This window comes from Salmo salar, chromosome 23 (assembly GCF_965601325.2).
Source record: "Salmo salar chromosome 23, fSalSal1, whole genome shotgun sequence".
Classification (NCBI taxonomy): Eukaryota; Metazoa; Chordata; class Actinopteri; order Salmoniformes; family Salmonidae; genus Salmo; species Salmo salar.
In genome coordinates, this window is record NC_138313.1 from 13,151,742 (window position 1) to 13,169,906 (window position 18,165).

The window sequence follows — 18,165 nt, forward strand, 5'->3', positions numbered from 1 at the left end:
GTCATTTTCTCCACAACACAAATATTAACACTCAAAAGTGTTGACCTGTATAGACACTGGCCAAGTGTCAAATTGAAAATTGTCTGTGTTGATTTAGCACTGGAGAATTTGCTTTGTGGTGAGTAGACGGTTAAAAGTTCAGAGCAACTGAGAGATGGATTATTGGGGCTCTGTTGGAGCTCTGTGGGTTATGTAGGCTATTGTAGGTATGGGCTATGGGCTTGCCTCATCTGCCCCTGGCCCTCCCTTATAGCCCCAGACCTGTCAGGGAGGATCTCTCTGTCTATCTCAACTCCACTCCACTGAGACATATATTTAGCCCCAGAGAGCAGTGGCCACGGGATGGCCACATACCAAAACACTCACATAGCAGGTTTAAGGTCACATTACGTCATTATTAATGACCAACAGTTAGATTTATCGACTGTCTGCAGCCATAACCACAACGGGCAAACCCGGTGCAACGCACACTGTATCAGAACTTCAAAGGTCTCGTTAAATAGATAATGAATTAGGAACTGGAGAAGATCGAATGACCTGAAAACTACACGAAAGGAAAGACTACTATCTGCCTGTTGAGAGGGCTTGTCACCAGCTACCTGCTTTTGGGAGATAAATTATCCCGAAAATATTGGCTACATTTCAAACAGGCTGTTCAGGCTATTAGGCTATTTATTTTGAATAAGACATTTAAGCATTAGATTGAAGCATCTGGCAGAGGGATATTTTCTTCCCAGGACATGGGGAATGGAATAAACAAGGTAGCGGTAATAATTATGTCAATTGGAGCACGTGTGTGTCCGAAGCTTTCTCGGAATGACATCATCTGCTTTTGATTGAGAGAAAGGTTAAGCTATAGACATTCAGTTAAATACAATGGCTCAAAGATAGACTGCAGTAAATAGGCCACAATTAGCGGGCTCTTCTTTTATAAGCTATACGGAATAATTTGAGAATAAACATGTATTTCACAATGTAGGTGCTGCCAGATCTCTATCTGGGAAACTTCAAAGGTAAAGTAATTCCCTCACAGTGTGTGTGTGTGTGTGTGTGTGTGTGTGTGTGTGTGTGTGTGTGTGTGTGTGTGTGTGTGTGTGTGTGTGTGTGTGTGTGTGTGTGTGTGTGTGTGTGTGTGTGTGCGCGTGTGTGTGTGTAAGGCATGTGTGTAGCAGTGGGTGTCCCACACATGCTGTTCAGTTCTCCAGATCTTAACACAGATCCGCTAAAGCACAGTTGTGAGGGTGTCTTTATTTAATAAGAACGTGTGCTTGTGTAATAAGCATATACAGTGGGGTCCGGGATTGTTGACACCCTTGATAAAGATGAAAAAGGCGTTTGCAGTTCATTTTGTTTGTGTTTTACATTATTTTTGATATAAATAAATGGTAAATTATGTATTGTGAAATGTTCAGTCACTTTTATTGTAAATAAGAATAGAATATGTTCCTAAACACTTCTACATTAGTGTGGATGCTACCATGATTACAGATAATCCTGAATGAATCGTTAATAATGATGAGTGAGAGAGGGTCAAAGATCATACCCCCAAGACATGCTAGCCTCCCCTGTTGGTAATGGTGAGAGGGAGAGGTTATATTATGTCTTGGGGCTATGAACTTTAACCCTGTGTAACTTTCTCACTCTGCATTATTCACGATTAATTGAGGATTATCCTTAACCGTGGTAGCATCCACATTAATGTAGAAGTATATGTAAAAGTATAATGTAGAAACAAATTATATTCTTATTTAGAATAAAAGTGACTCCAAAATGACACAATACATTATTTACCATTAATTTCTATTGGGAACAAAATAATCTGAAACACAACCTAAATGAACCACAAATGCATCCAACAAGTTTGGAGATTCGCAAGCTTGATGTAGTCATTGTGTGCAAGGAATATGGGACCAAATACTTCACTTCTGACTACCTTATTTATAAGAATCTTTAGGGTGTCAATACTTTTTACCCCTACCTTTTTGAAAAAAAAGTATTACATGTTAAACAAAATCTCTTTCTCTAAGCAATTGTATTAGTATAAAATAACATAATTTCCCTTTTTTTAGCATACAATACAGCTCAGTATTTGAATTATTTATTTTATACATTCATTATTGCTAATTTTTATCAAGGGTGTCAATACATTTCGGACCCCACTGTATGTGTGTGTGTGTGTGTGTGTGTGTGTGTGTGTGTGTGTGTGTGTGTGTGTGTGTGTGTGTGTGTGTGTGTGTGTGTGTGTGTGTGTGTGTGTGTGTGTGTGTGTGTGTGTGTGTGTGTGGTATTTTGCTCAAAATAATTTATTTGATGATCGTTATTATATAATAGATTACACCAGCCAAAATCAATTTACTGACTCCTACACTGGGCATGATTTGGGTTGGACTTCATTTCATAATCAGGCTTGGGCCTAATTTCCTCAGAGTCCTTTCTAGTCCATATGTATATCACCTCACCATTCAATAAACCAACCCAGCGTGAGAAAACATGCCCTTGGCACATCTGACCTAAGTAGAGAACCTTTAGCTTCCTTTTAAAGACTGAATTTCATTAGAAGATTTACTGTTTCTTGCTTTTGTGCTCTTTTAGAAACACCGGTTTTCCGGTTTTTCTTTCAGTTCAAATTAAGAAAAACCTGTGTGTGAGAGGTTATTTTCTTGGAGATCCTTGGGGAGTTGGTTGCTGTTGTTGAGCAGAAAACTCTTTATTTAGGACAGGGCTACATAGGGTCTTTGTAATTTGAGGACAGGGCCTACGTGATTTTTATCAGCTGGCAAGTGTGTGGCACTAGCAACTCCAGGGTCGTGGGTTCGATTCCTGCAGAGATCATGTACATACAGTACACTTAAAATGTTAGCACTCACTGTACTGTAAATCGGTTTGGATAAAAGCATATCTTAAATGACATATTATATTATTATGTTTTCTATCCTCAGATGCGCGGGACAGGGAGTTGTTGGCGAAACACAATATCACCCACATCCTTTCCATCCATGACACCGCTGCCCCCATTTTAGAGGTGAGACTATGCCTTGCCTACCCCTGACACAGATTAAGCCTAGTCCTGGATTGGAGATGGAGATTCTCCATTGAAATTGTATATTAGTCCAGAACCATGCTTTATCTGTGTCCAGGGAACCAGCCCTTAGAGTTACGACCTGTGTGATATTGGGCTCAACAGTATAACCTGACCAATCAGTCTACTGCCTGCCTTGTTATATTAGTATGGAATGATATCTGGTTGCAGTAGTTGAATGGAATGATAAGTGTAGATCATTTTTGATCCTACTCTACTTATATCATAACCTTGGGAGGCTATGCTTGATCTTGAACAACTAACACCCACTTAATCCCACTTGATCACAGTCATATCGCCAATAGCAATATAAGGGCTGAACTTGATATAATCATTACATTGTGACAGTTGTAAAGTGTTCTGTTCTTTCTATATTAGGCTGTGTGTTTTGTAAACAGTGTATTCTTGTCAAAGGTTCTACGCCTCAATGCCTGTATAATAATGGTTCTCAGATAGTTGTGGAAGAAAAAAAATACCCATAAGTAATTGTTGCTGTGTACTGAGTCAAATACTCATTCAATGTTCATTATGTCACCAATTCACACTTCTCTGTTACGACTCCTGAAATAGAAAACTGAAGTTGTATTGAAAGTCAAACTTTCCTATCCCCATTTTCAATTGTTATATGGAAAGTATTAGACTTCTGGTATCACTCACAAGACAATGGGGTTCTTCACTCAGAAAAAAAGGGTTCCAAAAGTGTTATTTGGCTGTCCCCTTAGGAGAAGCCTTTTTTGTTCCAGGTAGAACCCTTTTGGGTTCCAGGTAGAATCCTTTTGGGCTCCATGTAGAACCCTGTGGAAAGTGTTCTACCTGGAACCAAAACGGGTTCTTCAAAGGGTTATCCTATGGGGACAGCCAAAGAGCCCTTTTAGGTTCTAGATAGCACGCTTTTTTTAAAGAGTGTACCTCATGTCATGCAACTCAAGGTGGAGTTGCATAAATGTTTATTTGATACTGGATGTTGGTGAGTTTAAATTATTCTACACTTTTTTTATCAAAATGTAGGCATGCATCATTTTGCAGCTGAATATGTTTACTAGATTTCTGCCTTTTGTGATGACATTATTGAAACCTTATATTCCTACAAGCTTTAACAGCCTCACGTCAGAATTAGACGTTCATCCATGTTTCGGAAACGTCAGATTTCGAAGTTGTTCCAAATGTCAAATTTCAAAGTGTTTAAGGTTAAGTTTAGGCATAATCTAGAAGAAAATGAAACGCACACCTATTTAGGCAAGGTGCTGACTAGCGGAGTAGAAAACTTTAAAATAAAGGAGAGCTCAGATGCAAAAATGTAATGTCCAACGTTTCGACAGGCAAGCTGTCTTCGTCAGGGTGAGTTTAAGTTAGGCATTAACTCAGAATGATTCATGTAAGGCTTAAGGTTTGGGATAGGCTTAAAACAAAAATATCAAAAACAACTTTCTCTTAATTTATTTAAACATGCAACCTTTGGAATCAGAGGAAGATGCTTACACTTAGTGATGGGAAACCAAGGCTTTCTATAGGCTTCAGGCTTTCACCAAATTGTGCCTAAAAACGGTAAATTATTCAAAGCTTCATTATCTGGTCATAATGCACATTAGTGACATCTGCTGGTCAGCAATAAATAGTATTATGGGATTGTCAGATAGAGGCATTTTTTTCTCTGTTGTGTTCATTATAACACCTTGGCGCAGCAGTGAACTGTTGGATTTAGTAGCCTGTAATCAGTTGGAATAGAAGGTTTGCATCTTACACCATGCTTCCTTTTTGTTATAGTTTGGACACTATATAATTAATTCCTACTGAATAGGTGGTGGACTTAACTGCAGTATAGTATTATTACTATTCATGGGAGCATGGATATTGGTGTTGACCGTGACCTTTACCCTCCTGTGATGTCATCACCCAGAGTTGGCACAGTATTAACGGGACACTACCTCATGTTGAGTTGGGTGTATCGCTCTCATTTTACATTTACATTTTAGTCATTTAGCAGACGCTCTTATCCAGAGCAACTTACAGTAGTGAATGCATACATTTCATACATTTTTTTTTCTGTGCTGGCCCCCCGTGGGAATCAAACCCACAACCCTGGCGTTGCAAACACCATGCTCTACCAACTGAGCTACAGGGAAGGCTCTCCTGTTTTCAACATTTGTTACATGGCTGTACCCCTTTATTTTGTAGTTTGCAAGTAAAGGCAATGAACATTGAAACGCGTGTGGATAATCCTTGTCAAGTTACCACACTTATTTTGCTTTCAAGTTCACTTTTTAAAAAAACGGAATCTAAGGCATTATTTAGGATGCTTAAGACAGAAGCCTATACTACACTAAATAAAACAAATAACTTGAACAACAGTGCAGAAATAACCATTTTCAAAATAGTGTGCCTTTAACAGGATTCAAACTCATATCCTCACGAATATTTCTTAGTTCCCTCCTCTATGTACCTGCTAAACTACCAGTTAGGTGAAATGTTTTGTACAAAATCCGAACTATATTTGTAAGTACGGTGTCCACTAGAGGTCGATGTTTGAAAGCAGCTTGGAATTTAAAAAAAATCATTGGAACCACAGCAAAATCTGTGGGAGCTTGCATTTTGCAACACATGATTTGAAAAAGCACGTGATCAAACGAAGCTTCGAACGTCATTTTACTTTTTACCTTTATTTAACTCTTATTTTCAATGACGGACTAGGAACAGTAGGTTATCTGCCTTGTTCAGGGGCAAAACGACAGATTTTTTCCTTGTAAGCTCGGGGATTCGATCTTGCAACCTTTCGGTCCAAGTCCAACGCTCTAACCACTAGGCCTACCTACCACCCCAGATGACGTACTTCTGAAAAAGTGATACACGCATTGGCACCCTGCTTCAAAGTTAGCTGCTTAGCAATTTTGACGCATGCCTCGGAGCTCCGGTATAAAACTACTTACGCCCATCCACAACGCCCTAGCAAAACCGAAACCTACTTGAAGGTGACAGTGCTCACTGTTGCCCCCTAGTGGCCAGTTTCCATGTCATCTCCCGACGTCATCAGACATGGATGGACATTGAATACTGACTTCTATCATGGGTGACCTGCCTGCATATTCATAATTACATGAAAGTGCAACTCTATCAAATCAAACCAAACTTTATTTGTCACGTGCGCTGAATACAACAGGTGTAGACCTTACAGTGAAATACTTACTTACAGGCTCTAACCAATAGTGCAATTTTAAAGTAAAAACAACAGTAATAAAGACAGAGAAAAATAACAGTAGTGAGGCTATATACAGGCACCGGTTAGTCGGGCTGATTGAGATAGTATGTACATGTAGGTATGGTTAAAGTGACTATGCATATATGATAAACAGAGAGTAGCAGTAGCGTAAACGAGGGGTTGGAGGGTGGTGGTTGGCGGGACACAATGCAGATAGTCCGGGTAGCCAATGTGCGGGGGCACCGGTTAGTCGGGCTAATTTAGGTAGTGTGTACATAAATGAATAATTAAAGTGACTATGCCTATATGATAAACAGCAGCGTAAAAGAGGGGTTGGGGGGAGGGTCACACAATGCAAATAGTCCGGGTAGCCATTTGATTACCTGTTCAGGAGTCTTATGGCTTGGGGGTAAAAACTGTTGAGAAGCCTTTTGGTCCTAGACTTACCGCTTGTCATTTGGTAGTAGAGAGAACAGTCTATGATTGGGGTGGCTGGGGTGTTTGACAATTTTTAGGGCCTTCCTCTGATACCGCCTGGTGTAGAGGTCCTGGATGGCAGGCAGCTTAGCCCCAGTGATGTACTGGGCCGTACGCACTACCCTCTGTAGTGCCTTTCGGTCAGAGGCCGAGCAGTTGCCGTACCAGGCAGTGATGCAACCAGTCAGGATGCTCTCAATGTTGCAGCTCTTTTGAGGATCTGAGGATCCATGCCAAATCTTTTTAGTTTCCTGAGGGGGAATAGGCTTTGTCGTGCCCTCTTCACAACTGTATTAAAAGTTTATCTGAGTTTTCAGATAGGGCTTCATACGGAAGTTCAAATATGTTTCTATATGAGAGAGTGGGAAAGGTGTGTTTGTGTGAGATAAGTACAGATGGGGAGAGGACAAATCTCAAACTGAGAATGCTAAAATGAGCTGTGCGGTTAGCAACTAGTTTTCCTTCAGTGCTGTTGACTGCAGCTGTTTCAGTTGCACTGAAAAGCAATAAAATACAAAATACACCATATATGTGTACAAACACACACACACACACACAACTATTGTCTCTGAACTTTAATATTTTCTCATTGAAAGTCAGCCTGAAAACCATGTATTAATCTCTTCCCACTTTATCAATCTGTGACAGCATCTCAGTTAGTTGTTGTGTGTACAGTAGTGTGCTTTCACTATTATTATGCTGAAGAGAGAATGGCAACTTCTAATACAGTATTAAGATAGACAATAGTAGATTTTGGTAGACAGAAGATGCTCTTTGGTAAAAGGGGTAAATTGGTTATCAAAAAGAAAGGACGACCATGGCACTCTTCATATAATTAATTAAAATGCCTTTATTTGTACGGCATGTTCAATGGAAACAAAGTTTCAGGGAGGCCAGGGAGTACTGCCTGTCGAAGGCCATGCAGCTGAAACGCATCGGCGAGTCGTCACACTACTAGAGAATGCGTTATCATTCTACCTGTAAATCAACTGATCAACTGGTTAGCAAGCTTCTATGACTCAGCTCTTTGCAGACTAATGGCAAGCCAGATGGAGGGTCAATTTGCATACCCAACAGTCAGCTTGTATGGTTTTACTGATTGATTTCTGCAAAGATGGCTCTGTGGTTTTGGAGAGGGAAGAGGTTAGTTAACAACCTGGTGAAGTTGACATGGGCAATTTTAGCAGAAATTGGTAATGCTTCTCAGGATTAATATTCTATGTATTAATTGCGGTGTATTTTTCTAAATCTAATTTGTTGCACACAGTTTTGGTTAGAGTTGTGTGGTAAATTGTGGTCATGACAAATTCCTATGGTGATTGTTGGTCTTGACAGTGTTGTCTTGTGGGTAGCTATGCTGATTGTGATGACTCATTATTTGGATGACCAGTTGAGATGAGCTTATTAGAAAATATCAAGACGAAATGAGATTTCAAACTGCTCCTACCTGTGTTCTACTGTCTATTGGTGGTGCGTGCGGCTGTCTGTCTGACCTGTCCAGTTGGAGGACTACCGTGACTCTCTGTATCGCAGAGTTTTTTTTTTTGCAGAGGCGCAGTCATAACAGGATGGTTCGTTTCTGCCCGCTGAGGCCATGGTTCACCATCAGCTGTCAGGTGCACATTCCCCCCACCACACACACACACACACACACACACACACACACACACACACACACACACACACACACACACACACACACACACACACACACACACACACACACACACACACACACACACACACGTACGCACATAGAAAGAGAGTAAACCTGTATTGTCATGATGCGCTACTGCATGGGGTTTGTCCCTTGTTAGGACCTGAAAGAGGAAGAGAGCAGAAGACCCCAACACCACAGAGTTCAAACTGAAGTGATAAAGAGCCTCATCACTAGATATAGTATGTTGGCATACTGTATTATGTATGACACAATGTTTATAGACCCAAATGCATAACGTAAAATGTCCAATTGGGTATGTCAATGTTTTATATGTTGTTGACTTGTTGTTCAGCTCCAGTTGTTCTCTTCCACAGGAGATGAAATACCTCTGCATCCCTGCTGCTGATTCCTCCAAACAAAACCTGTAAGTGTCTGTACTTGTGTGTACGTGCGATGTGTGGGTACGCGCCAGGTGCGCTGGTGTGTGTGCATGTGTGTGTGGTTAATTAACAAATGATGAATGTTACGTGACTTTATATCCCCTAAATGTTGGTTTTCTAGCTCAAACTGCAGTCCTAGTCCAAGCTTTATATCTGTCTTCAGGACCCCGTTTTTTAAGGACAGCATCATATTCATCCACGAGTCCAGACTCAAAGGGAAAGGCTGCCTGGTCCATTGGTGAGATTTTTTTTCTTCATGTATTGATATTTGATTGAATGTATTGATGACGTTCTAATTGATGTAATTGATTGACATGTGTTCCCAGTGTGGCAGGTGTGTCCCGTAGTGTTACGTTGGTGGTGGTGTACATCATGACAGTTACTGGGCGGGGCTGGGTGGAGTCGTTAGCTGCGGTGAGGGTGGTACGGCCATGTGCTGGACCTAACGTGGGGTTCTTAAGGCAGCTAGAGGATTTTGAGAATCTAGAGGTGGCACAGGTCAGTGACAGTCTTCTTTGTCTCTCTTTTCTCAACCCACTGAGTCTTGCCTCTCTCTCTCTCTCGCTCCTCCTCTTATCTATTGATCTTTCTCTCACAATCGCTATCACACAAGTTCTCTGCTCCCTCTCATCTTTCCCTCTCTTATGACTCTCTCATCCTCTCAACTCCCCCACTCTTCTGACACTCTCTCCGGTCTCCTTCTCTGTCCTCAGTATAGGGAATGGTTTAAGGACAGGTATAAGGAGAACCATTTTAATGATGAAGAGGAGATCGGAGCCCTTCTGTGGCAGAAGTCTCAGGCCATCAGTGAGTCCATAGCAACGGCCACGGCAACGGCAGCTCAGCTAGCCACCAGCAACACATGACCCCATGTCTCCTGTCTGCTCAGCCCACGCCAGACAGCTGTCACTCACCCAATGCGCAGCTAATCACTGTTTCTGACTTCAATATATATTGGTGGGACTGAGTTTCTTATTCAGTTCAACCAACTGTAGGTTAGACCAACTGGAAAATGTTGATTACAAAAAATGTACAGGTTGTCATGAGGGGATTTCTCAGTGGTCCCTGTGTGCGACTGGGTTCTTGCTCTCCTCTTTCCCCTACCAGTCACAGCAACATGCAAGAGCAGTCAATCTTAACGCCCAGGAAAGATACATTACAAGCCTACATTACACACACACACACACACACACACACACACACACACACACACACAGAGAGTAAACCTCTAACTTCTATCATCTCCCCCACTCCTGTCCATACACACTCCCTCCCCCTCTGTGAGTGTGACGTGTGTGTGTTTGTGTGTGTGCTTTGTGTTTAGCCTAATACAAGGAATACATCTCTGTATATTCATAGGCCTAAACGTTATGTGAAACGCAGCACTGTATCTTTGTAGACCAACAGAGATTTTGATTGATTATTCTTGACCATGACATAAAAAAGTACTTAAAATGTGTCTACTGTTTCCATGCATATAGAGGTGGCTAAAGTTAGCCTATATCACCAAGCACAGCCACATTTTCATTTTATCCCCACTAAGCAATCTGCTTTATCACAATGATAATTAGCCTATGACTTTAGGAATTATAATGATTACATAGGCTACTTATAAAAAAAATTGTTCACTGATTAAGTTTGTTGGGTCTTTATTTGACAGCTGGATTTCGATTGACAGACTTTTATTCATTTATAGCCTACATTTATAGCCTACTGGAGACATATTTTATCATGAAAATAAAATAGGCTTAGGTTTTCCGTGACAGGATGTAGAATTAGCCTATATCATTGGTTTATATAATTTCAAAGAATTGCTTTGCTCTCGACTGGTGAACAGATTGTCCCACTTTCCAGCGTTGCGGGTGACTTTTTCTGCGACTGACGTTCGCGAGGGTTTCCCCTGCTGTTTACGGGAGGCGTGCGCAGCATGAAGGTTCACAGACGCGAACTGCCCAGCATCCCCGCTCCACTTCATTTCGCCCCGCCCCCATCTACAACTGATTTAAGTTGAGTTGTCACGCTGCATTATGATCTTTCGAGACTGATTGATTTCAAAACTCAAAGGGGTTTCGAGTTTCAGCGGTAAGTCAAGGATATTTGCTCTGCTCCCGCTCAAATCTATAGGCTACCTGCAGCAAAAAAAAAACACGTGTACATGCAAGTAAGTGTTCAAAAGTGAATGTAGCCTATTCTTAAATTATTTGAATTCAATTTACATAATTGGTATGCAGGTTTAGTATAGGCAAGCAATTTGACACAAAAAAAAACATTTTCGCAGATATTTTTAGGCAAATTCATATGTTATGGATAATTTGTAGTCTAAATATCTTAGTCCCTGTAATATTTACCAATATAGCCTATACTGTCCTGACCATGCACCTTTCTCTTGGCTAGAGATGAACCCTGAATCGGACTACGGGATGTCTACGGTGAGCTGTGGGAACGGAAAGCTCCGCTCGTGGCTAATCGAACAGGTGGATACCGGGAAGTACCCGGGCCTGGTGTGGGAGAACGAAGAAAAGAGCATCTTCAGGATACCATGGAAGCACGCGGGCAAGCAGGACTACAACCGGGACGAGGATGCCGCTCTCTTCAAGGTAGGCTACTGTATGGTACGGGGCCTCAAAGGAATGTTTCCAACATTCTGCATTTACGCATTGGATGTGCGAGAGATGTGTAGGCTATTACATCTTTAGCAGACACTCTTCTTCAGAGCTACTTACAGTAGTGAGTGCATACATTTGAGCCACACAAGGAGCCACACACAGTACAATTAGACTAGTGATGAGTTAAGTAGGTGCCTTTTTATTTATTTGAAATTGTGCAGGATAAAATAACTTGAATCGAATCAAATGTTATTTGTAACATGCTTCGTAAACAACAGGTGTAGATTAACAGTGAAATGCTTACTTATGGGTCATTTCCCAACAACACAGAGTTAAAAAATAAAGATATAAAAAATAGAAATAGTGACACGAGGCATAAATGCACAGTGAATAACGAATAACAATAACGAGTAAAAATAACATGCCTATATACAGGAAGTACCAGTACCGAGTCGATGTGCAGAGGTACGAGGTAATTGAGGTAGCTATGTACATATAAGTAGGGGTAAAGTGACTAGGCAACAGGTTAGATAACAGACTTAGATGTAGCGGCAGCATCTCGTTTTCAAGTGTTCAAATATAAATATATTTTTTTAAATACTTAGTAACAAGAATAATATAGCAACTACTGTCTTGTAATAATAATACGAAACAAAAACTTTCATTAACAGCATAAAAAGGTTGTTTTACAACTACTAGGCCTACAACTAATAAAAGCTACTGCTACAACTACTAACTACAACTAACCGTTGGGTAGGTTGAGGTGCCAAATCCATTACGCATAGGATTTAGGATTTACCAACTCATGCACAACTGCACCGGTGATTTGTTACCCGTGTCTGACGACTCCGTTTTCTGTGACTTTTCTGCAGGCTTGGGCGCTGTTTAAAGGCAAGTTTCGGGAGGGCATCGACAAACCGGACCCGCCAACGTGGAAGACGCGCCTCCGGTGCGCGCTCAACAAAAGTAACGACTTCGAGGAGCTCGTGCAGCGAAGTCAGCTGGACATCTCAGACCCTTACAAAGTCTACCGGATCATCCCGGAGTGCGCCAAGAAGCGTCAGTTTCATTTATTTTGCATTTACTTCAAATATAGTGGCCTAGGATTCATGCTGTAATTTTACGTTGCAGTTTATAATTAAATCAAATGATGAAATTTGTGGAAAAACCTATAGAAAGTTATTTAATCAGCTTTCATATATACATGTTTTTATTATATGCACCACTATTAGAAGGAAACACAGATGGCACCCACACACTGAATGCCCCAGCAGGTTTTGATAGGGGCCAGTGACTTATGTGCAAATAATAGAAACAATAGAAACATTTCAGTATACTGGAAAATCAGGCTGCCAAACCACAAGACTGTAGTTTCATCCATTTGCTCTCTCTGTCTGATATTTCATATTCGTTATGAACTTTCATGATAAAGTCTTGATTATTCATGTGTAATTACGAACTACTATCTACCCTCTCATAATTTAAGAGTGCGTTGAATGTCTGTGTGTGTTTACTCATGTGGTGTGTGTTTAAATTATGACTCCTGTGTAACAGATTTCTTGCTATCAGGATCCAAACAGGAGGATGGTGGCAGCCCCCTGAGTCCTCTGAGTTACCCCATGCTGCCCTCATACCCCGCCCTGCAGACACAGGTAATTATGGTCGTCTGTAAACTCTCACCTCTGAGAGGTTTTGTTTGTGGCGTGTGTTTACGTGTGTGTGTGCGTGTGTCTGTATGTGTGTTAGTGAGCGAGAGAGTGAAGAGAACAGCTGCGTGGATCGGCGAGTGTGTCATCAACATCACATGACGAGGGACTCAGAACCCACCCTTTCGGGCATGAACGCACACAGACACACTAGTACGCACCTTCAGTGATTCGCGCACAATATCACATGAGCCCAGTCTTAGTGATACTTCCTCTTCCATTCATATTATGAATCGTAGTTGGTCCCGTGTGTAGAGGTGATTGTTTGACTGACAGGTATCTCTTTCTCTATAGATGTCTGGGTACATGCCCACTACAGAGAGAGGCTGGATGAAGGACTATCTTCCAGAGCAGGCCTCTCTTCCTGAGCTGCCCTATGCCCAGTGCCCCTACCCCTCACGCAGCCTATCCTGGGCCCAGGGGCCCAGCATGGACAACGGTAGGCCTAATACCACAGCATATATTTTTACTTGCGTGAGAGAATCTAATGTAGTCTGTGCAGCTGTTATGTATCTGTAGTTATGCAAAGGGCTCTCATGGGCCTAAACCATAACTTGACATGTGCTCAAATAACTCACTTTTTTTTTTTTGCGTAAGTCTTCCATTGACCTCAATGTGTGAATCGTCAATTCAGGCTCATGATGTTTGCGTGTATGCTTTTCTGGTGTGTTGGAATACGTGCCTTCATTGAGGTCCTGTCTCTGCGTTTGCAGGGTACCAGATCACAGGGTCCTTCTACACCTACAGCGCTACTGACGCCCAGCCATCCCCCTTCACACTGGACACCAGCATGAGGTCAGCAGAGGCACTCTCAGGTACAGTATACACACACACATACACAAGCACGCACGTGCTTATTTACTTCAAATTTGACTTGCAAATAATATTTCGATTTTAGTCCACGTACTTGCGCATTATATTTAAGGCAAATTGATACTGTATTCCAAGAGTTAGCTGAATACTCAGATTTTTATGCTGTTTCTCTTATCTGTACTCCTTCCTCCACCCCAGATATGCGGTTACATGTGTCAGTGTTTTACCGGGACTCTCTGTGGAGGGAGGTGACCACCTCCAGTCCAGAGGGCTGTCGCATCGCTCCCTGCTCCCCAGACGACAAGCTTTATTCCCCCACTGTGGGTCCAGACCTGGTACCCCTACCCCTGGACAGCCTCCAAGCCCTGGGGAGGGGGGAGGAGTGTCCTCCCAGCCCCCCTGGTTGTACCCTGGAGAGGGGCGTGCTACTGTGGATGGCCCCAGATGGCCTCTATGCCCGGCGGCTGTGCCAGGAGAGAGTGTTCTGGGAAGGAGGGTTATCATCCTATGCAGACAAACCCAACAAGCTGGAGAGAGAACACACCTGTAAACTACTGCACACACAGGACTACCTCACAGGTAAGTTAACTTAAACTGCAGGCAGGCGCACACGCATCTCATTCACTGGCAAACTAAACCACACTCTGTTGTCATGCTGTTTCCTGGTCGTGGACAGGAAGCAGACACATCCTCCTTTCCTGTAAATATTATGTTGAGATTGCCTCCATACTTCCCCCCCCACACACTTTTAAGAATAGGACATTACACACAGTCATGTGACCTCATCCCCGCCCACCTTGCCCTACCAGATGTGTTCAGCCTGATTGGTCTAATTTGCATATAGACACAGGACTTTCCACCCAGTCACATGACTTCTAAAGTCACCACCACAACAGTTCATAGGAATTTGCTTTAGCCAAAATTAATTAACCCTTTATCGACCCAATGTCCCCTCCTTGCGAACTTCTCTACCCAACCCAATCCTCTAGATTGAATCCCTCTCTACTTCTGTCTCTCAGAGCTACAATCAATTTTCTCTACCACCCCTCACTCTCTCCTCGCTATCTCAGAGCTGCAGGGTTATTCCCTCCACAGTCGCCCCTCTCCATGCCGCTCCTCTGTACCTAACCTGACCATCTAGACCCTATTAACCTCTATTTCTCTCCGTCTACCAGAGTTGCAGGGCTATGCCCTCCACTGTCGGCCCCCTCCACGTCTCCAGGTGCTGCTGAGCTTCGGAGACGAGTGTCTGGATCCCCAGAGACAGAGGACCCTCACTGTACAGGTATATAACCATCCTCTAACATCAACATGACCTCTACCGGTCTTCAATGCCCCTCTCTACTTTACTCACACCCCATCACCTAATCCTGGCCCTCTATATACCCCCTAACCTCCATCTATCTCTCCCAAAATAGCAGTTTGATTCCTTGTAACACCCACACTCATACATAGCACTTACAGTACAGTCCCCCTTCTATCTCACCACCTAACCCCCTTACCACCACCACCACCTCTCAGTGACACTAGTACTAATCCCTGCTGTTGCCCTCCACTCCTGCAGGTGGAACCCATGTTTGCCAGGCAGCTCCTGTACTACACCCAGCACCAGCAGACCAGCGGACACTACTACCGCAGCTACGACATCCCTCTCCCTGGGGTCACGGAACACAGCATGACCCCTTCCGTAACTGAGGACTACCAGAGGGTCATCACACATCACCATAGCAACACCCTGCAGGACTGACTAATCTGACCATCTCTGATCACAGTCAGACTGCGGTGCAGGACATGGGGAGAGGGAGAGACAGGAAAGCCTGGAGAGCCAAGGAGAGAGTCGTCACACTGTACTCTGGATCACACATTTCCATCAAAGCTGAAGCAGAACTATGCCAATCCAAGCCAAACTGAACTTAACCAGGCCATGGAGGAACGTACACTGGGACCATTGAAGAGACTAACAGATAGTTAGTTGTATGCTGTAGATGTGTGTTGTAAGGGAGTCAACACCCCAAATTCTTATGGATCAAACTGTATTTCAACTACTCTCAGGGAGCCATCCTTTGGCCTTAAAGACTCAAACTTGACCGCCGTTTTGCAACGTCCACTTTGTGACAACAGAACTGACAGCTGTAGTGATTGTATCGACACGCTCTAGAGTCGTGTGTGTGTGTGTGTGTGTGTGTGTGTGTATCTGCATTTTATTGTATGATTGTGTGTAGTATGGCCATACTGATGTTGACATGCTTTCTTCTGTAAATACATTTGACCTGTTACTTCTAGTGTATAGCGTCACATTTTCTCAATCATAAATACTGCAGTTCAGAGATGACCAAAGACTACCACTGAGATTTGACCACACTGAAACACGTACTAGCATGCCGAACCTTTGGATTGGCTCACTGTGTCATACATTGGGAATGTTTTGTAATCGAATAATTAAAATGTTTTAAGCAAAAACCTTGCATGTTTTGAGACATACATCAAATGAATAGAAAGAGGGCTCATGTTAGATAAGTGATTTGTGAGAAGTGACATCCTTTGTGTGTGTGTGTGTGTGTGTGTGTGTGTACAGGAAGCCTGATTCAGATGCAGGATGATGCTGGTTAATCAAACACACTCGCAGGAGAACGCGGTCATAAACATTCGGTGATGACATCACCAGGGGAGGAGGAAGAGGTCGGCCACTCTTTCCGCCCCAGAGAGGCATTAGAACTGAAGAGGGTTTAGAACTGTTTCCTGGGGTGCCTTTAACATGCCAAACAACATTAACTTCCATGGAAGAATAGTGAAAACCCCAGAATGAGTGACACATCTGTGTGGTTACTTATCCACGGTCTGATAAGGTAAACAAGGCTGATGATGCCACTTGATACCACATTGTAATCAGGGGCGAAAATCTGATATCAACTTTGGAGGGGACAATTACATTACATTTTCTCAAGAACAATTCCTGAGGGGACACCAAAAGTAGTGCTGTAACACATAGCCTACGTTTAATATGGTAAATGTATATTGAGGAACCAAAGAAATAAGTTGTTTGCCGTACTCCTAACTACCGGTACCCAAAACTACACAACTAATCACAACAGCAATACCATTGCCTTTAACAAATCTTAGTTCAGTCACCAGTTTAAGTTGAGAGTGGGGGTATCCATGGCATTTTCCAATTATGTTCCTATTTTACAAGTTAAAAAAATGGAGAACCTTTCATAATGTTGCCAAACAAAGACTCAACAAACTTACCTGAGACTCCCTGTCTCTGCCAGTCTGTCCCTGCATATCTGTCCCCAACTCTGCTGTCTGTGTGCCATCTGTTGCCTGCTCTGCCTAATGACATCATTGTGAAACATTTCCATTAGAATTTCATTTCTTTCTTATGAACATTTTATCAACTAGTCTTTGAGATATTAGGCTACTAGGGTTCTTACTTTGCGTTTTGGTGTACTGAAAAATACTCTGATGTCCGTCTTTTTTCTGCTATTTTTCTGCCATTTTTCTACCTGGTTGGCTACACACACACACAGTATGTAGGTTATTTACAGTAGGAGATGGGCTTCTATCATCTTATCTTCTATCATTCTATATGGGCTTCGATCTAAAAGGTAGCTAGCAAATGTGAAACGGATTGCAGTGACAAGAGTTGACAGCTGTATGAGTTCCCCATTTACACAACATATGCTGCAACCTTTTGTAATTTTAATTGTTTGTTTCATATTGGCTGGCTTCTAACAATAGCTGAATTTGCAAAGCTAGCGAGCACCAATTCAGTGGTGTTTGCTATAATCTTTGCTACCCGGGTTAAATAAAGGTGAAATAAAATATATAAATAAAAGTTCCCCTGCGACAATTTAGCTTTTGCAACGAGACCATTAAATATATTTAAAACAATGGTAGAACAGAGTGTAGTTCTGTTCAGTTTATCGCTAACCTTATCACAGGGACTTTGAAACACTAACTTACAAGCATGCTGATCTTGGAATAAATTGACGATAGCAAAGATTCCATCTTTGACGACGCCACATAAATGGAATAGGTACTAGCTAGCTTAATAGTTAATATTTGCGCGCTAGCTCTGCATATTCAGCTAGTGTGTGTGCGCGATTGACTGGATTAACCTCACGTCAGTTACGTGCATTGAGTGCCTTTCAGACAGTAGATACGACCTCTACGTTACCTCGCAAGCTAAGG

The 18,165-nt window shown here is 42.3% G+C and overlaps 2 protein-coding genes across 4 annotated transcripts; both read left to right on the forward strand.

Annotated features, from left to right (window-relative positions):
* Positions 1 to 415: 415 nt before the first annotated feature.
* LOC106584075 (dual specificity protein phosphatase 22-B) lies at positions 416 to 10,481 on the forward strand. The gene is made up of 7 exons (XM_014168916.3): positions 416 to 761; positions 980 to 1,013; positions 2,940 to 3,022; positions 8,784 to 8,833; positions 9,013 to 9,087; positions 9,176 to 9,347; positions 9,563 to 10,481. The coding sequence occupies exons 1-7, from the start codon at positions 741 to 743 to the stop codon at positions 9,713 to 9,715; spliced, it is 588 nt and encodes a 195-aa protein (XP_014024391.1). The 5' UTR covers positions 416 to 740; the 3' UTR covers positions 9,716 to 10,481.
* A 179-nt stretch (positions 10,482 to 10,660) lies between these two features.
* irf4l (interferon regulatory factor 4 like) lies at positions 10,661 to 16,434 on the forward strand. Of its 3 annotated transcripts, none has more exons than XM_014168714.3 (9): positions 10,661 to 10,931; positions 11,244 to 11,446; positions 12,328 to 12,514; positions 13,025 to 13,107; positions 13,456 to 13,600; positions 13,875 to 13,976; positions 14,173 to 14,553; positions 15,150 to 15,259; positions 15,539 to 16,434. In XM_014168714.3, the coding sequence occupies exons 2-9, from the start codon at positions 11,246 to 11,248 to the stop codon at positions 15,719 to 15,721; spliced, it is 1,392 nt and encodes a 463-aa protein (XP_014024189.1). In that variant the 5' UTR covers positions 10,661 to 10,931; positions 11,244 to 11,245; the 3' UTR covers positions 15,722 to 16,434.
* The last annotated feature ends 1,731 nt before the right edge of the window (positions 16,435 to 18,165 follow it).

Coding starts and splice junctions, on each gene's coding strand:
- LOC106584075 (XM_014168916.3), top strand. CDS start 741: ATGGGGAATGGAATAAACAAG. Junction 8,834..9,012: donor GATTCCTCCAAACAAAACCT/GTAAGTGTCTGT, acceptor ATCTGTCTTCAG/GACCCCGTTTTTTAAGGACA. Junction 9,348..9,562: donor AGAATCTAGAGGTGGCACAG/GTCAGTGACAGT, acceptor CTCTGTCCTCAG/TATAGGGAATGGTTTAAGGA.
- irf4l (XM_014168713.3), top strand. CDS start 11,246: ATGAACCCTGAATCGGACTACGGGATGTCTACGGTGAGCTGTGGGAAC. Junction 12,515..13,009: donor CCCGGAGTGCGCCAAGAAGC/GTCAGTTTCATT, acceptor CCTGTGTAACAG/ATTTCTTGCTATCAGGATCC. Junction 13,108..13,455: donor ACCCCGCCCTGCAGACACAG/GTAATTATGGTC, acceptor CTTTCTCTATAG/ATGTCTGGGTACATGCCCAC.